Source organism: Sphaerodactylus townsendi, linkage group LG17 (assembly GCF_021028975.2).
Source record: "Sphaerodactylus townsendi isolate TG3544 linkage group LG17, MPM_Stown_v2.3, whole genome shotgun sequence".
NCBI classification, from domain to species: Eukaryota; Metazoa; Chordata; class Lepidosauria; order Squamata; family Sphaerodactylidae; genus Sphaerodactylus; species Sphaerodactylus townsendi.
The window spans coordinates 9,640,521-9,665,190 of NC_059441.1; the positions used below are offsets into that span (position 1 = coordinate 9,640,521).

Here is a 24,670-nt window from a genome sequence, read left to right on the forward strand (position 1 = left end):
GCTCTTTTATTCCCCGTAGAGAATTTGGCATCACTGAAGCCGAAACTCTGGAGAAGTCTGGAGGAAAGCCATCTTTCTCACATCTAATCAGATGCACTGTAATCCGGAGAACTGGGTTTGATTCCCCGCTCTGCCACTTGAGCTGTGGAAGCTTATCTGGTGAACTAAATTAGCTTGTGCGCTACAGCACACGCCAGCTGGGTGACCTTGGGCTAGTAGTAGAAGAAGAGGAAGAGTTTGGATTTATATCCCCCCTTTCTCTCCTGCAGGAGACTCAAAGGGGCTAACAATCTCCTTGCCCTTCCCCCCTCACAACAAACACCCTGTGAGGTAGGTGGGGCTGAGAGAGCTCCGAGAAGCTGTGACGAGCCCAAGGTCACCCAGCTGGCGTTCGTGGGAGTGTACAAGCTAACCTGAATTCCCCAGATAAGCCTCCACAGCTCAGGCGGCAGAGCTGGGAATCAAACCCGGTTCCTCCAGATTAGATATACGAGCACTTAACCTCCTACTCCACTGCTGCTCCTGTTCTTCGGAGCTCTTTCAGCCCCACCCACCTCACAGGGTGTTTGTTGTGGGAGGGAGGGATGGGAAAGGAGTTTGAGTCTCCCTACAGGAGAGAAAGGAGGGATATAAATCCAACTCTTCTTCTTCTTATCACGCACCTATCCATTAGTAATTTCTGGAGTGTATGGGGAAAGGATAGTGAGAGACGGTGTGGCGTAGTGGTTAAGAGGAGGTGGATTCTAATCTGGAGAACCGGGTTCGATTCCCCACTCCTCCACCTGAGTGGTTGAGGCTTACCTGGTGAACCAGATGTGTTTCCGCACTCCTACATTCCTGCTGGGTGACCTTGGGCCAGTCACAGTTCTCTCAGGGCTCTCTCAGCCCCACCTACCTCACAGTGTGTTTGTTGTGGAGAGAGGAAGGGAAAGGAACTTGTACGCCACCTTGAGTCTCCTTACAGGATAGAAAGGTGGGGTATAAATCCAAAGCAGTGGCGTAGGAGGTTAAGAGCTCGTGTATCTAATCGGGTTGAACCGGGTTTGATTCCCAGCTCTGCCGCCTGAGCTGTGGAGGCTTATCTGGGGAATCCAGCTGGGTGACCTTGGGCTAGTCACAGCTTCTCGGAGCTCTCTCAGCCCCCCCTACTTCACAGGGTGTTTGTTGTGAGGGGGGAAGGGCAAGGATATTGTAAGCCCCTTTGAGTCTCCTACAGGAGGGAAAGGGGGGATATAAATCCAAACTCCTCCTCCTCCTCCTCCTCCTCCTCCTTCTTCTTCTTCTTCTTACTGCAGGCGCGGAATCAAACCCGGTTCTACAGATTAGAACCCTCCTACTCTTAACCATGAAACTCGCTGGAATGGACCTAAGGACCAACCAGTCTTGTTACCTGCAACATGCAGCGTTACCTAAATAGAAACCCAGACTTAAAAAGCTGGAAGAGGCATCAAGATGCCCAATCATCTAATATAAATTTGGGGGTCAGGTTTGGTCGTCGGGGGTGATTCTCTGGAGCTCCACCCGCAAGCTTGAGCGATTCCAACCCCGAGTTCTGGCTTTTGTGCCTCTCTTCCGGCAGCACCCCCCCTCATCGATGAAATCTGGCCGAATAAGCACCCGGAACTTCCCAGCTGGCGCCGCAACGGAGAAGCTATTATCTCTGCCAGCTGTGCTCCGGTATGCCCTGTTTTTATAGCAGGGTTTTATGCAAATTGCCTTAGCATGGGATGTGATTAAATAAATATGCAGATGACACAATCCCCCGGGAAAGCGCTGATGATGCTATTTTCTCCCACCCCCTCCGTTTAGAGTAATACGATACAACTGCGAAAGGTAGCGTGGTGGCCAAGTTTGCAGATGATACCAAATTATGTAGGGTGGTAAGAACCACAAAGGATTGCGAAGAGCTCCAAGCGGAACTTCATAAATTAGGTGAGTGGGCTCAGAAATGGCAAATGCAGTTCAATGTAGCAAAATGTAAAGTGATGCACATAGGGGCAAAAATCCAAACTTCACATACACGCTACAGGGGTCAGTGCTATCAGTCACAGACCAGGAAAGGGATTTAGGCGTCTTAGTTGATAGTTCCATGGGAATGTCAACTCAATGCATGGCAGCTGTGAAAAAGGCAAACTCTATGCCGGGGATTATTAGGAAAGGAGTTGATAATAAAACTGCAAGGATTGTCAGGCCCTTATATAAGGCCGTGGTGCGACCGCACTTGGAGTACTGTGTCCAGTTCTGGTCGCCGCATCTCAAAAAGGATATCGAAGAGATAGAAAAAGTGCAGAGAAGGGCAACGAGGATGATTGAAGGATTGGAGCACCTTCCTTATGAGGAGAGGCTGCAGCGTTTGGGACTCTTTAGTTTGGAGAGGAGGCGTCTGAGGGGGGATATGATTGAAGTCTATAAAATTATGCATGGGGTAGAAAATGTTGACAGAGAGAAATTTTTCTCTCTTTCTCACAATACTAGAACCAGGGGGCATCCATTGAAAATGCTGGGGGGAAGAATTAGGACTAATAAAAGGAAACACTTCTTCACGCAACGTGTGATGGGTGTTTGGAATATGCTGCCACAGGAGGTGGTGATGGCCACTAACCTGGATAGGTTTAAAAAGGGCTTGGACAGATTGATAGAGGAGAAGTCGATTTATGGCTACCAATCTTGATCCTCCTTGATCTGAGGTTGCAAATGCCTGAGCAGACCAGGTGCTCAGGAGCAGCAGCAGCAGCAGCAGAAGGCCCTTGCTTTCACCTCCTGCACGTGAGCTCCCAAAGGCACCTGGTGGGCCACTGCGAGTAGCAGAATGCTGGACTAGATGGACTCTGGTCTGATCCAGCAGGCTAGTTCTTATGTTCTTATGATAGTGCCTTACAAATGTGTCCCTTTCCGATGGCTGTGACGGTTGTCTGTGGCTCTGCCTGCGAGCCCTTGGTTGACAGAATGAATTATAACGTATTGAGGATGTAGTATAAGGAACGAGTTGCTTCGTTGTGCTCTCTGTGGGTGATGCGTCGTAGAGCGTGGCTTGGACTCGATGTAAGAACACTCGCCGTTCCAAAGAGATGAGAGAAATCCCCTCTGCTGAAAAGGTTGGGATGGCTTTTCTGGATTTTCCCGACGGAACACCGAAGCCGTTGGCCCCTGTTGTTTAGGTGGAGGGGATTGTTCTCGATTCGATGTAGTTCGGTATCAAATCTATCTGGCGGTGCAAAATTGGGACCACTCCCCTGGGTGAGAAAACCTGGGAGCTAAACCACACACCATATTAGGGCTTCATGAATGGTTATCTCTATAGCCTTCAAAAGCACCTCTGGCTGGAAGAGATGGAGCGGTCCTTCCCTTTGGTGGTTTACCATCCAGGTGCTAACCAGGGATGGCCCTGCTTCACTTCCAAGATCAGGCTTGGCTGGGCCATCCAGGTCAGGGCAGAGACAAGCAGAGGTGGTTTGCCATCGCCACCCTTTCAAAAGAGACAAGCGGATGTGGTTTGCCATCACCGGCCTTTTAAAAGAGACAGAGGTGGTTTGCCATCACCGCCCTTTCAAGAGACAAACAGGTGGTTTGCCATCACCAGCCTTTTAAAAGAGACAGAGGTGGTTTGGCATCACCGCCCTTTCAAGAGACAAACAGAGGTGGTTTGCCATCACCGCCCTTTCAAAAGAGACAGAGGTGGTTTGGCATCACCACCCTTTCAAAAGAGACAGAGGTGGTTTGCCATCACTGCCCTTTCAAAAGAGACAAACGGAGGTGGTTTGGCATCACCACCCTTTCAAAAGAGACAAGCGGAGGTGGTTTGCCATCACTGCCCTTTTAAAAAAGACAGAGGTGGTTTGCCATCACTGCCCTTTCAAAAGAGACAAGCAGAGGTGGTTTGCCATCACCACCCTTTAAAAAAAGACAGAGGTGGTTTGCCATCACTGCCCTTTCAAAAGAGACAAGCAGAGGTGGTTTGCCAGCACCGCCCTTTTAAAAAAGACAGAGGTGGTTTGCCATCACCGCCCTTTCAAAAGAGACAGAGGTGGTTTGTCATCACTGCCCTTTCAAAAGAGACAAACGGAGGTGGTTTGGCATCACCGCCCTTTCAAAAGAGACAAGCAGAGGTGGTTTGCCAGCACCACCCTTTTAAAAAAGACAGAGGTGGTTTGGCATCACCGCCCCTTCAAAAGAGACAAGCAGAGGTGGTTTGCCATCACCACCCTTTCAAAAGAGACAAGTGGAGGTGGTTTGCCATCACCGCCCTTTTAAAAGAGACAGAGGTGGTTTGCCATCACCGCCCTTTCAAAAGAGACAAGCAGAGGTGGTTTGCCATCACTGCCCTTTCAAAAGAGACAAGGGGAGGTGGTTTGCCACCCTTTCAAAAGAGGCAGAGGTGGCTTGCCATCACTGCTCTTTCAAAAGAGACAAACGGAGGTGGTTTGCCATCACCACCCTTTCAAAAGAGACAAACAGAGGTGGTTTGGCATCACCGCCCTTTCAAAAGAGACAAACGGAGGTGGTTTGCCATCACTGCCCTTTCAAAAGAGACAAACGGAGGTGGTTTGCCATCACCTCCCTTTCAAAAGAGACAAGCAGAGGTGGTTTGCTATCACCTACCTCTGCAAGACAACCCCAACCAGGGTCAACTTTGCTTCTTCCCATTTTATCCTCAGAGAAACCTCAGGCTGGGTCGAGTGCGCGTGATTCGCCGAGGTTATGCCTTCCGCCTCACGTCGATGTGAGGATTAGCACTCGTGTCTCCGAGACCTGGCTGCGAGGCCCTAATTACCATGTCGTGGCTCAACCCGCTCTCTTGTTTGCGGGCAACGGCGACAACGCACAGGTTTGGCCTTAAGGAAAAAAAAAACATCTTGTTTCTGTCTCTCATTTGGAGCAGAAAGAATTGCTTTGCAAATTGCCCATTGATTTCCTTTTGTATTTTGGAATTGCACTCTAGGTGTTTCTGATCAATACGCCGCTCTCGCTGTGGCTTTTTAGAAAAAAATATAGCCATGTAATCACTGTTTTCCAGGGAAAAAAAAGATAACTAGATTTCTCCTCCGCCCGCCACACTCTGTTGTTCCTTGCTTGGCCGTGTTTTCATTACAGCAAAAATAATCTTGGTATTGACTGTATCTACTGTTTTAGTTTTACTGGAAGCATTCTGTTCCCTACTTTGCCACAATGAATGCAAGGTTGTTTTGCGACGGGGCCTTAGCTCAGTGGGAGAGCCTCTGCTTGGCCCACAGAAGGCCCCGGGTTCGAGTCCTGCCGTCTGCCACTAGTGTTCGCCTTGAACAACGGGGCCTGGGGGATCTCGCCTCTCCAAAGCAAGAAGGGCTTTTCTGATGCATGCGACTCCATATCCCTTTGAATGATGTCTTTCTGAGGATTTTTAGGGAGCTTGGAATGTAGCCCAAATGGAGAGCCAGCGTGGCGTAGGAGGTTAAGAGCTCGTGTATCTTATCTGGAGGAACCGGGTTTGATCCCCCGCTCTGCCACTTGAGCTGTGGAGGATTATCTGGTGAAGTCGATTAGCTTGTGCACGCCCACACACGCCAGCTGGGTGACCTTGGGCTAGTCACAGTTCTTCGGAGCTCCCTCAGCCCCACCCACCTCACAGGGTGTCTGTTGTGGGGGGGAAGGGAAAGGAGATTGTAAGCCCCTTTGAGTCTCCTTACAGGAGAGAAAGGGGGGGGTATGAATCCAACTCTTCTTCAAATTAACTGAGTGAAACTATCCAACAGTGGTGTCAAAAAAACCTACCCTGAAGCTTCGGCCTTCTCTTCTGTTTCTCTTTCGTACCTCGTTTTCACAATCCCTTTGGAGCGTGTCTTTGTTTCCTTTCCTTACCCTTGAGGAAATCATTGAAAACCCTCCATTGATCGACAAAGCCGATAATTGTAATGCATTGTTCATTGTACCTAGTAGCAGGGAAGGCCATTTAACTTAATTAACATCTGTATTGGTACACTGGTGGTTGTTTTGTGGGAGCGTTATGCCGTATGCATCCTAAATTGGATTGGATTCTAAATTTCTACACCGTCCTCCCCCGAAGGGCTCAGGGCGGTGTTCAACAATAAAGAAGAAGAAGAAGAATTCGGATTTATATCCCCCCTTTCTCTCCTGCAGGAGACTCAAAGGGGCTTACAATCTCCTTGCCCTTCCCCCCTCACAACAAACACCCTGTGAGGTAGGTGGGGCTGAGAGAGCTCCGAGAAGCTGTGACTAGCCCAAGGTCACCCAGCTGGCGTGTGTGGGAGTGCACAGGCTAATCTGAATTCCCCAGAGAAGCCTCCACAGCTCAGGCGGCAGAGCGGGGAATCAAAACCAGTTCCTCCAGATTAGATACATGAGCTCTTAACCTCCTACGCCACTGCTGCTCCTGAACAAGCAATAAGCATAACAATACCATGGTAGCAGCCATAACATCAACAACAACAATAGTAACAATATCACTAAATCATACAATAAACAATACAATCACATTTCATAACAATATGATCATTATAACAACACCACAACCTTCCTACACATTACAGTATCACACTGTCGCAATACCATAACGTCTGAACACCACAAAAGAACCTTCAAAACTAATAACATCCAACATTATCAATAATCAGATAACAACAACAGCACAACCCTCTCAGCATTCACAAAAGGCACGCACGCCCATGCTGGTTGCTGTCTAGGGCCCCTCTAGATCAGTGGTTCTCAACCTGGGGGTCAGGTCCCCTTTGGGAGTCGAACGACCCTTTCAGAGGGGTCGCCTAAGGAGCAGCAGTGGCGGAGGAGGTTAAGAGCTCGTGTATCTAATCTGGAGGAACCGGGTTTGATTCCCAGCTCTGCCGCCTGAGCTGTGGAGGCTTATCTGGGGAATTCAGATTAGCCTGTGCACTCCCACACACGCCAGCTGGATGACCTTGGGCTAGTCACAGCTTCTCGGAGCTCTCTCCGCCCCACCTACCTCACAGGGTGTTTGTTGTGAGGGGGGAAGGGCAAGGAGATTGTCAGCCCCTTTGAGTCTCCTGCAGGAGAGAAAGGGGGGATATAAATCCAAACTCCTCCTCCTCCTCCTCCTCTTCTTCTTCTTCTCCTTCTTCTTCTTCCTCTTCTTCTTCTTCTTCTTCTTCCTCTTCTTCGTGCTCTCTTCTTCTTCTTCTTCTTCTTCTCCTTCTCCTTCTTCTTCTTCTTCTTCTTCTTCTTCTTCTTCTTCTTCTTCTTCTTCTTCTTCTTCTTCTTCTTCTTCTTCTTCTTCTTCTTCTTCTTCTTCTTCTTCTTCTTCTTCTTCTCTGCATCAGTGTTCTCCATCTGTAAAATGGATAAATGTTAGGGTTGGGGGTCACCACAACATGAGGAACTAAATCAAAGGGTCGCGGCATTAGGAAGGTTGAGAACCACTGCTCTAGATGGCTGGAAGATATTTGTCTTGGCGCACGTCAGCCTATCTTGAGCGTAAATTTGAACGGAACGACAAACGTTAGGCGTGTGATGGCGGCGAAGGGAACGAGAGGCGTTGTGAGGTTTAAAAGAGATCTGCCCTGCCCCAAATAAAATTGGAATTTAGCAACCGATGCCGTCGATTTGAAGGAGGTCGCGGGGCTCATTCGTTTTGGGAGGGATGTCATCTCTGACGTGCAACTAGCAGTCTGATTAGCATTCTCTGTTCAGAAGCACAGCTGGGTTTTTTTTAGTCCTGCTTACAGCGATAAAGTCGATACCTCCTAACATGGCACTGGTTTTAATATGGATGCTCAGGAACAATCTTCTCACGACTGGGCTGGGTGAATCGTTTGCCTCCCAGAGCAGGGACAATTTGGAACCTCAACTAATGCACTATTTCCCTTCTTCCCATCTCATACTGATGATTCCCGCTGGCCCATTTTTGGAGGCTTATCTGGGGAATTCAGATTAGCCTGTACACTCCCACACATGCCAGCTGGGTGACCTTGGGCTAGTCACAGCTTCTCGGAGCTCTCTCAGCCCCACCCACCTCACAGGGTGTTTGTTGTGAGGGGGGAAGGGCAAGGAGATTGTAAGCCCCTTTGAGTCTTCTACAGAAGAGAAAGGGGGGATATGAATGCAAACTCCTCCTCCTCCTATCATCATCATCATCATCATCATCATCATCATCTGGTGAACCAGATGTGTTTCCACACTCCTACATTCCTGCTGGGGGACCTTGGGCTAGTCACAGTTCTCTCAGGAATCTCTCAGCCCCACCTGCCTCCCAAGATGTCTGTTGTGAGGAGAGGAAGGGAAAGGAGCTGGTGAGCCACCTTGAGTCTCCTTACAGGAGAGAAAGGTGGGATACAAATCCAAACTCCTCCTCCTCCTCCTCCTCCTCCTCCTCCTCCTCCTGTTTGCCATTGGGTTTTCCTGTGCAGGGGAGCCACTGTGGTGTAGTGGAAATAGTGCTGGGTTAGGATCTGGGAATCCCGGGTTTAGATTCCCACTTCTTCTATGCACGTGTGATGGGTGACATGGGCTGGTCAGCAGTCCCTCGGCCTAACCTACCTCACAGGATGGTTGTTGCGGAAAAGGGGAGGTGGGAATAACCATAGTTATTTGAGTCTTCATTGGTTGGAAACTCCACCTCAGTGTGATTTTTTTAAGTGCACAGTCCAGGTGTTTGTGGATGCAACCATATTATGCGTGGGTTAAGGTGAGAAAGCTCCGACGTGGAGGCCTCAGGGTAGCCTGAATTCCTCAGACTGCAGTGGAATGCACTACCTTGGAGTGTGGTGGAATCTCCTTCTTTGGAGGTTTTTAAACTGAGGGTGGGTAGCCATCTGTCAGGAGTGCTTTGATGGTGTGTTCCTGCATGGCATGGGGTTGGACTTGATGGCCCTTGGAGGTCTCTTCCAACTCTTTGATTCTATGATTCGGTGGGTAAGTAGGGTTGGTCCTGACTAGTACTTGAACGTGAGATCTACCAGGAAATTATTCCTGGATTATTTAGCGACAATTCAAAATAGAAGGGATGTGTCATTCTAGCAAATCTGTCACGCTCGCTTGCTTTCATGTTGATCATATGAGTTATGAGTCCTTCTGTCCCCCCACCTTGACAAATTACAAATGTCAACTTCCAGCGTTCCCGAGTAGCATTGCTGTGGTTTCTTCTGCTGACCTTTCGGTAATCTTGGCTGTTGTTGACTCTTCCCTGCAGCGATTGCTCAGAAATGATTGTCGTATAAGAAGTCAATCATGGCAAACAGGAAATGTCAGAGCGGGACAGCCGGCGTGTTGGACCACCGGGCGAGAGTTTGTCCGGCCTCGGTGCTCGGGAGGGACGGCGAAAACGAGGAGAACTGTCCACCCGTGGAGGAGTACGTGGAGAACGAGGCCGAGGCGGTGCCCGTCGGGCAAGGCAGCCCCATACCGGCGGAACACGAGGGCAACGATAACAGCGCCGACGGGGACTCCAGCTCGGACTACATCAACAACACTTCCGAAGAGGAAGACTACGACGAAGGCCTCCCGGAAGAAGAAGAGGGCATCACTTACTACATCCGATACTGCCCCGAGGATGACAGTTACCTGGAAGGCATGGACTGCAACGGAGAAGAGTACATTCCTCACGAGGAGCATCCAGTGGAGACCGACGAGTGTCAGGAAGCCATCGAGGAAGAGGAATGGGCGAAGGCGAAAATTCAGCACCAAGACGAAAGCGAAGCCGCGGAAGAGGTGGCGTACCACGACAGCTGCGTCCAACTCCTGAAGGGCGAGGTGGCGTCGCTGGAGATCCAAGACCAGGACGAGGATCTCCAGTATTGCCACCCGGGTGACGAAACGTACCCGGGCTATTACTCGCCAGAAGCCAACGGGAACGCCCACGGGATGTCCCCTTATCATGCCAGGAAGGAAGAGGTGGAGTTGGAGGAGCAGGAAGAAGACATCGACCAGATCGTGGCCGAAATCAAAATGAGCATGAGTATGAGCAGCATCAACAGCACGCTGGAAATGAGCCCAGAGCATGCTGGGAACGAGAGCGTGCCAAATGACTATGCAGAGACTTGTCAGAAAGGAGACTCCGGGCATGGCACCAACAGGCACCAAGGGAGGCCCAAGTCCTTGAATATCCCCCCGGCCTCAAAGCAAGCCGGAGACGGGCCCCGAGGCTTCAAGACCAAGTCGAGGACTCCCGAGGAGAGGCAAGCGTGGCCTCAGGAACAGGTAAGTGGCTGCCTCCCCTTCTTTTATTAAAACGAGGTATTTTCATTTCTCTCAGCTCTGGTCGTGGTGGGTTTTCTAGGCTGTGTGGCCGTGGCGCACAGTAGCACACTTCTCTCTGGGATACACCTCTGAAGATGCCGGCCACTGATGCAGGGGAAACGTTAGGAGCAAGATCTACCAGACCACGGCCACACAGCCCGGAAAACCCACCACAAGCAGTTGAATCTGGCCGTGAAAGCCTTCTTTCAGCTCTGTTAGGCTGTCTTTTCAGCAGCAGCCGTCTGAGTGAGCAGTTGTGTCCAACTGGGGTGTAAAAAGGGGGACGTTCATGCTATCTTAATAAAGAAGTGTTTCAGAGGGACGGGTTCTTCCACTCTCAGATTGCTAGAACTGTGGCATGATCTCGTAGTGATGCGGGTGCAGAGCTCTAGGGCTCCCCCCAAATATGCTTCAGCTTGAGTTTTTGCTGAATCCTAGAGCATCAGGCAATGTGATGACATCACTTCCTGTTCACGGGATGACACCACAGGAACAGCAGTGGCGTAGGAGGTTAAGAGCTCGTGTATCGAATCTGGAGGAAACGGGTTTGATTCCCAGCTCTGCCGCCTGAGCTGTGGAGGCTTATCTGGGGAATTCAGATTAGCCTGTGCACTCCCACACATGCCAGCTGGGTGACCTTGGGCTAGTCACAGCTTCTCGGAGCTCTCTCAGCCCCACTTAGCCTGTGCGCTCCCACACATGCCAGCTGGGTGACCTTGGGCTAGTCACAGCTTCTCGAAGCTCTCTCAGCCCCACCTACCTCACAGGGTGTTTGTTGTGAGGGGGGAAGGGCAAGGAAATTGTAACCCCCTTTGAGACTCCTACAGGAGAGAAAGGGGGGATATAAATCCAAACTCCTCCTCCTCCTCCTCCTCCTCCTCCTCCTCCTCCTCCTCCTCCTCCTCCTCCTCCTCCTCCTCCTGTTCATGCCGGATGTGACATTGTCGCATAGGCACAATACTGGTCAGATAGATCCACAATCTCCTGCCAGATACCAGCGGGTAACCCTGCAAAATGACTACGTCGATGCCTGTTTGCATTTATTACTTATTTATTTGTTGGATTTGTATCCCATCCTGCCCCCGCATCTTACAACAATGCTCCCGTGCACAGACACAAGCCCGGTCTCTCTTCTGACAACTTTCTTTTTCAGCTGCCGCCCGTTCCAGCGCTAAGAACCTGTCTTGGATATGTCGAGCGAAAGCTCTCGTTGCTAATGAAAATATTATTAGAAGTGTCTGGGGCTGTGTTAAGAATAAATCTGTGCAAAGGCAGGAATGTGGCAGATACATTTCCTCCTGCTGTACTCCCCCGTTTTTTGGGGGGGAGGCTGAGAATTTGTGGTTAACACACTGCCGCACAGAGTCCTGATGGTCTTGCCACGGAGGTGCGTGGGCGGTAAGCCAGACAGTCAGAAAAGAAGCCGGGGCGACTCTGCAAGTCCGACAGAAAGACAGTGGCAGGTTAAGGTGGAACAGAATATGAGGCCCCGTGGTAAGTCCTGGCTCTTCCACCTGAAGATTGTCAGGTAGCAACTGTTTGAGAAAGGCCTTGCTTTTTCTCAAACCAGCCACCGCGATGTAGTGGTTAAGAGCAGGTGGATTCTAATCTGGAGAACCGGGTTCGATTCCCCACTCCTCCACCTGAGTGGCGGACGCTTATCTGGCGAACCAGATGTGTTTCCGCACTCCTACGTCCTTGCTGGGTGACCTTGGGCCAGTCACAGTTCTCTCTGAACTCTCTCAGCAGTGGCGTAGGAGGTTAAGAGCTCGTGTATCTAATCCGGAGGAACCGGGTTTGATTCCCGGCCCTGCCGCCTGAGCTGTGGAGGCTTATCTGGGGAATTCAGATTAGCTTGTACACTCCCAGCTGGGTGACCTTGGGCTAGTCACAGCTTCTCAGAGCTCTCTCAGCCCCACCTACCTCACAGGGTGTTTGTTGTGAGGAGGGAAGGGCAAGGATATTGTAAGCCCCTTTGAGTCTCCTGCAGGAGAGAAAGGGGGGATATAAATCCCAAACTCCTCCTCCTCCTCCTCCTCCTCCTCCTCCTCCTCCTCCTCCTCCTCCTCTTCTTCTTCTTCTTCTTCTTCTTCTTTTTCTTCTTCTTCTTCTTCTCCTCAGCCTCACAAGGTGTCTGTTGTGGGGAGAGGAAAGGAAAGGAGCTTGTAGGCCACCTTGAGTCTCCTTGCAGGAGAGAAAGGTGGGATATAAATCCAAAGTCTTCTTCTTCTCTTCCTGAGATCTTGTCCAGCCCACGTCATTCAGAGACAATCCCGTTGATCCAGACCAAAGATGGTTTCAGTTAGAAACTCCGGAACTGTTGTAAGTTGCCCTGAGTCCGTATGGGGAAGGACACATTTTAAGCCAAATAATGAATCAATTGGTATAAAGCAATTCATTATAAAACAGCTTCATGTGTGTTCAAAATACCTAAATTTGAGAGTGCTCTTTTTATACCTTTCGTGGCTTCTTTTCAGTCTGTATGTGAAGATATTTACTAGCTTGCTTCCATTAAAAAAAACCCAACCGTTTCTGCACAATAATTTCTTCCCAAGATGAGACAGATTTTCCTCTGAAAAATACTCATCCCACAAAGATTTAATTTATCTGTAAGAAGCCTCATTGCATTTCCCACAGTGTCACAATTGGATAAGATTTTTTCGCAAAAAAAAAAAGAAAACCAGCGATCGCCAGACAATATATCTTCCGCTCGTATGCAGCAAAATCAATTCCAAACAAAGCCGTAAATCTGGTTAACGCTGGACGTTGGGTCAAAAAGCTGGAATCGATAGAGGAGGATTATTAAATCTTTGGAACTCTGTGTTGACTTTATTGTGGCTGTAAATATTGCCCACTAGGAAACAGCTGATAAGAAAATATCAAGGCATGTGGCTTGCAGGGACAATGTCGATGAAGAAGAAGAGGAAGAAGAAGAGTTTGGATTTATATCCCCCCTTTCTCTCCTGTAAGGAGACTCAAAGGGGCTTACAATCTCCTTGCCCTTCCCCCCTCACAACAACCACCCTGTGAGGTGGGTGGGGCTGAGAGAGCTCCGAGAAGCTGTGCCTAGCCCAAGGTCACCCAGCTGGCATGTGTGGGAGTGCACAGGCTAATCTGAATTCCCCAGATAAGCCTCCACAGCTCAGGCGGCAGAGTTGGGAATCAAACCCGGTTCCTCCAGATTAGATACACGAGCTCTTAACCTCCTTCGCCACTGCTTTGGAGGTTTTTAAAGAGAGGCTGGATGAACATATATGATTGTGTGTTCCTGCATGGCAGGTGGTTGGACTTGATGGCCTTTGGGGGTCTCTTCCCACTCGATGATTCTATGATTCTTCAGTCTGCATTCCTGATTTGCACCTGGAACCTCTGGGCAATGCCATTTCACACCAGCAAACAGCTGGTTCTGCTCTCAGAGGACTCTCCCCTTGCTTTCCTCTGCTTTTCTCCCTCCTCCAGTGCATACATTTCTATTAATTTCCTTCAAGATCTAAAGCTTGAGCTCGCTTCGTTCGGGACCCGCTCTCAGCGGAGTCATTAATTTTTGATTGGAACAAACAACGGGAGAAATGAAAAGAGTGCCGCAGGAGGTGAGACATATTGCCTTCTTCTAATGGAGCTGTTTTATGGCCAACTCGTCGACGGGTTGCTTTTTGCAGCAGGACGGCTTGCTGGGGACGATCCTCCTCTGTTCTAAGAACGGCGATGACGATCCCGCGCGGAACAAAACAAAAAAAAGTGTGCGCGAGAATGTAAGTATTTTTAAAACAGAAGTGTTGTTGACAACAATGAGTCATGCATACTAAACAGACCTGAAGGGGATCGGATCATAACACCAACCTGTTAAAATATATGTACACGTGGATTTCGTGGAGAAGGTCCCGGGGATTCAAGTTCATTTGAAGACATGGATCAAGCGCACGGCAAAGCTAGAATTTTGGACATTCCCCAATCTGCACGCAAAATCTGGAAGCACCAGAGAATCGAACAAGACTAGCGTGATTTGTCAATTCCAAGGAGTCGTAGGATCATAGAGTTGGAAGAGACCCCAAGGGCCATCAAGTCCAACCCCCTGCCAAGCAGGAACACACGATCAAAGCACTCCTGACAGATGGCCCTCCAGCCTCTCTTAAAAAACCGCCAAAGAAGGAGACTCCACCACCCTCCAAGGTAATGCATTCCACTGTCGAACAGCCCTGACTGTCAGGAAGTTCTTCCTGATGTTGAGGTGGGATCTCTTTTCCTTCCCCTTGAACCCATCACTCCTGGTCCTAGTCTCTGGAGCAGCAGAAAACAAGCTTGTTCCCTCACCAACATGGCATCCCTTCAAATATCTCAACATGGCTATCGTGTCACCTCTTAACCTTCTCTTCACCAAACTAAACATCCCCAGCTCCCTAAGTCTCTCCTCAGAGGGCATGGGTTCCAGACTTTTGAACATTTTGGTTGCCCTCCTCAGGAGCCGTTCAGAGGAGGGCGACCAAAATGGTAACAAGTCTAGAGTCCCCAGTTATGGCACCTATGGGTACCATAGTACCTCTGTATTCAATTCAATAAGCCTTCATTGGCATATACACGATAGTTCCAGTTAAAATATAGTTCCAGTTAAAATATAGTTCCAGTTAAAAAATACAGTTCCAGTTAAAAGTGAATAGTAAAAAACTTCGCGTTTGTCATACATTCAATTTACAAACTTCTGACAAAAACTTTGCCACTATAAGGCAACAATGACAATCCTGACAATTTAAAAGCGTAACTACTTTATCTGATTCAGTACAATCAATCATAGGGTCTATCGCTTGGGATAGCAGGCTGGATCGGAGTTCTTGGTATAATGCGCAGTTCAGGAGAATGTGTGGGATGGAATTCAGCTGTCCTATGCTACAGGTACAGAACCTCTTATCGCTTGGAAGACCTTTAAGTCTTCCTCTATGTAGTGGAGATGGCATGATGGTACCATAGTACACCTTTTCCTGTGCCCTCCAAGTGGTTTTAGATAATGGGCCAATTCAGTTTTGCCCAACAAAGGTTTTGATCAACTGTTGGAGATTTTATAGGCTGCGGCAAAAATGTTGCTTTGGCAGCAATTGGCACCACAGCGAGAGGATCTACACTGAATTTAAGCTGTGGCAGCCATTTTGTGACTCGCTCCGGATCCTGCGGCAGCCATTTTGTCATCGCGTCCACCATCCCGTGTCACGTTTCCAAATGTGCCTCTTGCGCGCAGCCAGGAGGGGGAAAGAAAAATCAATTCTCCAGTAAAGCTCAATTCTGTGGCTCAAATAAATTACACACATCCTCTCCCTCTTTTCTTCTGGAAGGGTTGTTGGTTTCCCACTATTTTGTGCAATTCTCGTTTTGCTAAGCCAGGGACCAGCGGCCAAGACAGCTCTGAGCTTCAGCGTGCCTTTTTCACACAGCTTAAGTGCTAGATGTGGAGACTTGCTTTTTAAGCAGCGAAAACCAGGGATTCCCAGAAGAAAATTACAGTGTGGACACACCTGGAATAACTAAGAAGAAGAAGAAGAGTTTGGATTTATATCCCCCCTTTCTCTCCTGTAGGAGACTCAAGGGGGCTTACAATCTCCTTGCCCTTCCCCCCTCACAACAAGCACCCTGTGAGGTAGGTGGGGCTGAGAGAGCTCCGAGAAGCTTTGACTAGCCCAAGGTCACCCAGCTGGCGTGTGTGGGAGTGCCCAGGCTAATCTGAATTCCCCAGATAAGCCTCCACAGCTCAGGCGGCAGAGCCGGGAATCAAACCCGGTTCCTCCAGATTAGATACACGAGCTCTTAACCTCTTACGCCACTGCTGCTCCTAAGAGTTTGTTCCGTGGCACCAGAAGTCCCCGGACTGGCCCCTGTCAGTACCACAAACTAACGGAGGCAGGTCGCTTTCACCCGTGGCCTCCCCACCCGCCAACGGCAAATAACGCCACCCAAGTGCACGTCCAAAGCTGTTAGAGCGGAAATTTGCAGCAAAAATACGTCAAGAGCCCTAAACTCTCGCAAGACCTCTCCAAATGTCAAGTTGTTGACATTTAGGGCCCCGCCTCCGTTAATTCCAGAGTTCGAAACCTGCCGTGTCAGTCAACCGGGCATTTTTCCGACCCCTCTTTTTGTCCTGGTTTTTGAAAGCGGCCGCAAAACGAACGGGAACCAGACGTGACGCAGCCTTTAAACAGGGGGAAAAAACACCCCGCCGGCCGACGTTTTCGCATCCTAGGCCCGACAGATGTGCTGTCGCCTTCCCTGAAAATAATTGTCTTTCCTCTCCAGCGGGCCGGCACTGTGCACGAAACCTTTTTCTGCTTTAATCCTGGTCGGGGTTTTTGGGAAATAATGTACGTGGCGTTCGGCAACAGAGGGAACCCGTCTTTTTCACGGCCCCCTTGTAGCCGTGTGTTTCTGCTCCGCTTGGCTGCCCGTTTCACCTTATTAGCTTAACAGCACGACGTAATTAGATTTCTCTGCACCGAAATGTTTCTTTGGGGAACGCAGCGTGCATGTCGCTGCTCCAGTCATCTGCCCGGGCGGCAGGGGTGCTTTTGAAACCGCCCTTTAAACTGTGCTCGTTGTAACGGGCTTGAGGTCGAGGCCTGCGGTGGGGGGGAGCACAGCCGAATGGTTGGGGGGGTAAAGGCCGTGGAGGGTTTTTGCAATAGCAACGGTGAGCACAGGGTGATCAGGACCACGGACAGAGCAGAATAGAAGCTGATTGGAAGGGGTGGGAGAGCTGCCAGGAGCTCTTCCGTCAGGTGACATAGAGGGGAGCGCCCTACCTGGATGACCCAGAGTAGCCCAAGTGATGGTCCAGGGTAGCCCTACCTGGATAGCCCAGGGTAGCCCAATTGATGGCCCAGGGTAGCCATGCCTGGATGGTTCAGGGTAGCCCAATCGATGGCCCAGGGTAGCCCTACCTGGATGACCCAGAGAAGCCCAATTGATGGCCCAGGGTAGCCCTACCAGGATGGCCCAGGGTAGCCCTACCTGGATAGCCCAGGGTAGCCCAATCGATGGCCCAGGGTAGCCATGCCTGGATGGTCCAAGGTAGCCCAATCAATGGCCCACGGTAGCCCCACCTGGATGGGCCAGAGTAGCCCAATCGATGGCCCACGGTAGCCCTACCTGGATAGCCCAGGGTAGCCCAATCGATGGCCCAGGGTAGCCATGCCTGGATGGTCCAAGGTAGCCCAATCAATGGCCCACGGTAGCCCCACCTGGATGGGCCAGAGTAGCCCAATCGATGGCCCACGGTAGCCCTACCTGGATAGACCAGGGTAGCCCTACTTGGATGGTCCATGGTAGCTCTACCTGGATGGCCCAGGGTAGCCCTACCTGGATGGCCCATGGTAGCCCTACCAGGATGGCCCATGGTAGCCCTACCTGGATGGCCCATGGTAGCCCTACCTGGATGGCCCATGGTAGCCCAATCGATGGCCCAGGGTAGCCCTACCTGGATAGCCCAGGATAGCCCTACCTGAATGGCCCAGGGTAGCCCTACCTGGATAGCCCAGAGTAGCCCTGCCTGGATAGCCCAGGGTAGCCCAAATCAATGGCCCAGGGTAGCCCTACCTGGATGGCCCAGAGTAGCCCGATCGATGGCCCAGGGTAGCCCTGCCTGGATGGCCCAGGGTAGCCCATAACCTCTTCCACTGAACCACAACCCCTCCCTGTTCCTTTCTTGCATGCGGGCTTTCCCCCACGGATCTCACGTGGAGCCCGGTCATGAACTGCTGCTGCAGCTGATCTGTTAGCCGTGACTCTTTCTCAAACAAGGTCTGTATCCTTTTGTGCTTGGAAGCGGTCAACGAGGGGACCTTATTTCGACTGGTCAACCCCACAAGTTGGAGGTAAACAACACAAGCATGGGTTTCTGTCCCATGGACATTTGAGCAGCGTTGGAAATAAGGGAAAAAAATGTGTTCCTGTTTTGCTTCCTTTGCAGGTGTGCAATGGCTTGGACCAGCCGAGGAAACAGCAGCGCTCCGATCTCAACGGACCCCTCGACAACAATAATATGTCAGAGGCGAGTATTCGAACTCTGGCTACTTCTTGCACAGCTCCTATTTGTATACTTTGTCATTGCCTTTTACCCTGTTTCCCCGAATATAAGACATCCCCTGAAAATAAGACGTAGAAGAGGTTTTGCTGAAGCGCGAAATATAAGGCATCCCCCGAAAGTAAGACGTAGCCAAGTTTTTGTCTGGAAGCAGGCCCGACGAACAGAACACAGAAAAATAAGACATCCCCTGAAAATAAGACATAGCGCATCTTTGGGAGCAAAAATTAATATAAGGCACTGTCTTATATTCGGGGAAACACGGTACTTCAAAGTAGCCAAGCATCGTCTTTGAAGAGGGAGCGAGGCATGCGCCACTAAAAGGAGTTTACAATCAAAGGGGCTGTGACGGGGAAAACGCCGGGCTGCTGCCAAAAACGGCACCTCTTCGTCCCGTCTTCCCAATTCAGCGGGGTTTATCACGGGATGCTGACTAGGACATATATGACATCACGGCACAGCACGTATATGACATCACAGCCTTGTGTTGTTTTTTTTTATACTTTTTAGTTCTTAAAAAAGAAACAGAAAAAAGAAGGGAAATAAACTTGAAGCACAGGAACTCATCAAAAGAAGAAAGGGGGAAAGGGGAAATATAATACTAGTGACGGCGCTCTTGACACAGGAATGCCTTGTCTGGGCGCAGGGTTGCCACTATGGGTGGCAGTCATGTGTCTTCCACGATGTCTCATTCCACACTTGATCACTTGTGTAGCGTTGTAGACTCACCAATCTTTTTTAGTTAGAAGGAGGTCTTAATTCACAACTGGTTTTTTTTTTTGTTAAGGTAGCCCCCTCTTTCCCCCTTCAGAGCCAGCGTGGTGTAGTGGTTAAGAGCAGGTGCACTCTAATCTGGAGAACCGGGTTTGATTCCCTGCTCTGCCACTTGAGCTGTGGAGGCTTATCTGGGGAACCAGATTAGCTTGTGCACTCCAACACACACCAGGTGGGTGACCTTGGGCTAGTCACAGTTCTTCGGAGGTCTCTCAGCCCCGCCCACCTCACAGGGTGTTTGTTGTGGAGGGGAAGGGAAAGGAGATTATAAGCCCCTTTGAGTCTCCTTGCAGGAGAGAAAGGGGAGTTATAAATCCTCCTCTTCCTCATAAGAACATAAGAACAAGCCAGCTGGATCAGACCAGAGTCCATCTAGTCCAGCTCTCTGCTACTCGCAGTGGCCCCCCAGGTGCCATTGGGAGCTCACAGGCAGGATGTGAAAGCAATGGCCTTCTGCGGCTGCTGCTCCCGAGCACCTGGACTGTTAAGGCATTTGCAATCTCAGATCAAAGAGGATCAAGATTGGTAGCCATAAATCGATCCTCCTCCTCCTCCTCCTCCTCCTCTTCTTCTTCTTCTTCTAGTTCTCCTCCTCCTCCTCTCAGGTGGCCACAGGAAGGCCCACCTATATCCTTCACCAGGCTGAAGTTGAGTCTAGATGGCCTCTTGTTGCCTCTTCCTGCTTCAGCTGTTTCATTTGGAACATTCCGATTTCATGAAAGTAGATGCTGCCATCTCAAAACCTTACCGTGGTTTTCAAAGTCATGGTAACCTTGTGGACCGCGGAGCTTTTTATACACAGTTCTAGCTGAGCCGAACATAATTGTCCATAGGTAGCTGCAGCCTCGCCTAATGGACAATTATTCCAGAAATAATGAAGAGATTATTTTTTTTAATCTGAGTGCATTTATTTTCAAAATGGAACAAAATAGCCTGCCATGTTTTTTCCATGGCTAGCGGGGCTTCTCTGACGGTTCCACCAGAGGCTACCTTCGGGCAACATGAATACACCGGAGTTTATTTGCAGTGCCAACCTGTTCTCTGTCTCTCTTGCACGCACGCACGCACACACACCCACACACAGAGGGAACTGAAAGCATTTTGCTTTGGCGGGTTTTCATTCTTAACTCCAAATCGTCATGATATCCAAATCTGGGCATGTGAACAAATCTGCCACAAAGCGGGATTCCAAACTGCAGTTTGACGCTGGTTTTGAACCCCGGTTTGCAAGCAAGAAGCAAACTCGGGTTTGTCGCAGGGTCCAAGCCTCTCCCCAAATGGTGGCTAGATCAACGTCTTCCTAAACCCAGAAGTGGTCCGAGGGGAGAGGGGGAAGCATTTGAGACTGAGAATTAACCAGGCTTATTTTGGGTATGAACAAACTCACCATTGGGCTGCGATATTTGCAGTGGCGTATCTACCTAGGGACAAGGGGTACCCTTTGTCCCTGGGCGCCACTCTTCTGGTCACATGGGGGGCGCAAAATTGGCCCCCCACGTGACCAGGAAGTCCTGCTGCCTTGTCGTTTTTGCGTGCCTCAACCTATCCGTGTCAGTCGAGGCACGCAAAAATGATGAGCATCCAAGCACCCAAATGATGCACCCAAATGAGCATCCAAATGATGAGCATCCAAGCACCCTCAACCCCCCCTGGACTCCCCCTCCCTCCCTTCCTTCCCTCCCCAGTCAGAAGAGACTGCAGGCTGCCAGCAGGGGGAGGGGAGGTGGGCACTCTAGAACTTTCCCATGTCCATGGTGACATGGGCGGGGTCAAGGTCAGTGGGGGGTTGGAACCTGGGGGCATCAGGGGGCGGAGCCAGGGTGGCGGTGGGGCAGAGCCTGGGGGGCATCCTGGAGACAATTTGTCTCCGGGTACCATTTACCCATGGTGCGCCTCTGGATATTTGAATATCCTAAAAAGATGGGTAAAGTACACAAATGCCTTCTTGGTAAGTTACACTCTGAGTTTTTCTTGCTGAGTTGAAAAGCAATGAATGTCTAGTCATTTCACCTGTGCAGTCTTTTCTTAAGAAGGCATTCCGTTAAAGTAACTCCAGCATGCATGCCGCTCTTTGACGGAAAGATGCATCCCAAAGGATTTAAAATCATTATCTGCTGGACGGACAAAGGGTTGCCGGACTGTTTCCTACACAGTGGCATAGGAGGTTAAGAGCTCGTGTATCTAATCTGGAGGAACCGGGTTTGATTCCCCGCTCTGCCGCCTGAGCTGTGGAGGCTTATCTGGGGAATTCAGATTAACCTGTGCACTCCCACACACGCCAGCTGGGTGACCTTGGGCTATTCACAGTTCTTCTGAGCTCTCTCAGCCCCACCCACCTCACAGGGTGTTTGTTGTGAGGGGGGAAGGGCAAAGAGATTGTCAGCCCCTTTGAGTCTCCTGCAGGAGAGAAAGGGGGGATATAAATCCAAACTCTTCTTCTTCTTTTTACAGTCCCTTTATGCGTTTGCTTCTGGGCCGGCTCACAAAACTAGCCCAATGTCGTTGGCGTGGGATTTTTTTTAATTTGCAAAGTTTCCTTTTATACCTTCTGGAGGGTGGACGCTTTAATCTGTTTTCTACTGGCAAGATGGATAATTCTTTGAAGGATTTAGTTTCCAAAAGGAGAAAGTCCCAAAATAGCCGCCCTTTTCTTTGAAAAGAAAAAAGTTCTGTGTATTTTTTTTTTGATGAATGGCTCGCTTGATCCCAGAGTCCAGGAAATAACGGGGCTTCAACAGGAGCCAGGAATAATTGGGACGGGGCCCAGGACTGGGAAAAAGCCGTCGCGTGGGAACCTTGGATCGTGTGCGGAGAATGTGCTCCTGGCAAGGGATAACACACAGTCGGCCACCAAAGTTCTGGGATTGCAGATCACACATTTCCTTGTGGGAGGGAATCTCACCCAATCTGACTTTGCTTTGCAAGAATTTACTTTGAAATGTAGTGTTACTTTGGAGCAGTGGCGGAGCTACAAAGGGACGGGGGGTGCGCTGTGCACCAGGCACATACCTGGGGGGCACAGAAAATCACCCCAGACCCCTCCTCCCCCCCACCCCGCTGCACCCCCACCCTCTTCCCACACTTTCATCATCATCATCATCATCATCATCATCATCATCATCATCATCATCATCATCATCATCATCATCATCATCATTTCGATTTATTAGACCGCCCTACCCCCGAAGGGCTCAGGGCGGTTTACAGGCAACCAAACACAATGCATTGCAACTAAAACAATCGAATAATCCCAATTAAAACAATAAATACAATAAAAACAGTAGCAGCAATAACCTTTCCATAATTAATAAATTAGTTCCTTTCCTTTTCCTAGAACTTTTTCAGGCTGAAAAAAAGGCCTGTTCACAGTACAGGCTAAAAACGGCCTGAGGAACTACAGTTCCCAGGAGACCTTGGGGCTCACAAGGTCTCCTGGGAAGTAGAGTTCCCATCAGGGTGTTTTTAAGCCAGAATATAGCTTTTAAGCGCAGTTTGGCCTAGCTATGCCTCTGCTTTGGAGAGCCGTCAATTTGTATACTGTACTCCCAAACTCCTGAGGTGACCCTCTCGTGATAGAGTATGGTCTTGTGTCCCAATGGGCAAATTTCATTTTGCTCTTTTCCTGCAAATAAGGATTCCCATCAAGAGTTTTTGTCCCTTTTAGAATCCTGGCTGAGAGGGAAAACATGACTCACATATGGCCAGTTCAGATGGAGAAGAGGCACAAAGATACAAGCTTGTTCACATATTTCTAAACCCGGCAGAAGATACCAAGAATGCTTGACCAGGGAATACAGTTTATTACATAAGGAAGAAGAAGGATTTACATCTCCCCTTTCTCTACTCAAAAGGGCATACAATCTCATTTCCCTCCCCCCCCCCCCACACACAACAAACACCCTGTGAGGTGGGTGGGGCTGAGAGAGCTCCAAAGAACTGTGACTAACCTGAGGTCACCCAGTTGGCGTGTGTTGGAGTGCACAAGCTTACCTGGTTCCCCAGATAAGCCTCCCCAGCTCAAGTGGCACAGCAGGGAATCAAACCCGTTTCTCCAGATTAGGGTGCACCTGCTCTTAACCACTACACCACGCTGGTGTAGTTGTTAGGGCTGGGATCAGAGTGAAGAGCGGCAACAGTCAATCCCCGCTGGTTGAGAAATTTGCTGGCTGATCTGACACCAGTCATTTGCTGTCAGCCTGTCCTACTCTGCAGGGTTGTTGTGAGCACAAAGGGAAGGAGGGGAGAGCCCTGGAGGCCGTCTGACCCCCTGGGGGAATGGGGCTGAATAAAAACACACCAAAAATGAAGTAAATCCTTACAGCGCTGAAGCTTAACATAGAAAGAACAGCTCTGTGCAAAACCGGGGGAAATCATGTTGTTTTGTGATAGATACCTTCTGTGGCATGAATCTTGTTCTGTTAAAGTGATACAGCGTTCTGTGTTTTTTTTAACCCTCTTATAGACCAAGAAAGTGTCGTCCTTCCCAAGTTTCGTCGACGGTGAGTACATTTCCACTCCGGCCCAAAATATCCGGAGCAGTTAAAAGTCCGGAAGGGTGTGCATGTAAAAATATTAGAAGTGTTTCTTTTGTTTAACGCAATTGCAAATAGCTTGTTGATTCAATTGGTTTGCGCCAGTGTTTTTTTTTAAAAGTTCCAACAGCCAACCCCATTCTGCACTTCTTATCCAGTGTGGGGTAGTGGTTAGAGCAAGGAAGGCCAACTACAAAGGAGTACAGTTGGAGTGTAGTTCTACAGTAGAGGATTACAGTAGAACGTAACTCTAGGAAGGAGTGTAGTTGAGTTGGATGGTCAATGCAGCAGAGACGAAGATAAATTATTTCCTGTCTTATGGACAGACGTTAGAAGAGCTGAAAGCAGACCTGGTAAAGATTTTCCCAGAATTTAGGAATTAGCTTAGCCTCTAGTGCAAACTTGGGAATAGTCAGAAGAAGAGGAGGAGGAGGAGAAGGAGGAGGAGGAGGAGAAGGATTTATATTCCCCCTTTCTCTCCTGTAAGGAGTCTCAAAGGGGCTTACAAACTCCTTTCTCTTTCCCCCCAACCACAACAAACACCCTGTGAGGTGGGTGGGGCTGAGAGAGCTCCGAAGAACTGTGACTAGCCCAAGGTCACCCAGCTGGCGTGTGCTGGAGTGCACAAACTAAACTGGTTCCTCAGATAAGCCTCCACAGCTCAAGTGGCAGAGCTGGGAATCAAACCCGGTTCCTCCAGATTAGCGTGCACCTGCTCTTAACCACGACGCCACGCTGGCTCTCAGAGGTTTCCTTGCTGATGCAGTTTCCAGGGTAGAAGAAGAAGAAGAAGAGTTTGGATTTATATCCCCCCCTTTCTCTCCTGCAGGAGACTCAAAGGGGCTTACAATCTCCTTGCCCTTCCCCCCTCACAACAAACACCCTGTGAGGTGGGTGGGGCTGAGAGAGCTCCGAGAAGTTGTGACTAGCCCAAGGTCACCCAGCTGGCGTGTGTGGGAGTGCACAGGCTAATCTGAATTCCCCAGATGAGCCTCCACAGCTCAGGCGGCAGAGCGGGGAATCAAACCCGGTTCCTCCAGATTAGACACACGAGCTCTTAACCTCCTACGCCACTGCTGCTCCTAGAAACTTCTTTGCTGCGGCG

At 49.8% G+C, this 24,670-nt stretch overlaps 1 protein-coding gene across 3 annotated transcripts in view; it reads left to right on the plus strand.

Moving 5' to 3' along the window:
• The window catches only part of APBA2 (amyloid beta precursor protein binding family A member 2), a 107,831-nt gene that overhangs the window by 44,524 nt on the left and 38,637 nt on the right, over positions 1 to 24,670 (plus strand). For all 3 annotated transcript variants that reach the window (XM_048481763.1, XM_048481765.1, XM_048481764.1), the window contains exons 2-4: positions 9,155 to 10,161; positions 18,146 to 18,226; positions 23,496 to 23,532. In XM_048481763.1, coding sequence (XP_048337720.1) covers positions 9,193 to 10,161; positions 18,146 to 18,226; positions 23,496 to 23,532 — 1,087 coding nt within the window. In that variant the 5' untranslated portion in view covers positions 9,155 to 9,192. The remainder of the gene's footprint in view (positions 1 to 9,154; positions 10,162 to 18,145; positions 18,227 to 23,495; positions 23,533 to 24,670) is intronic.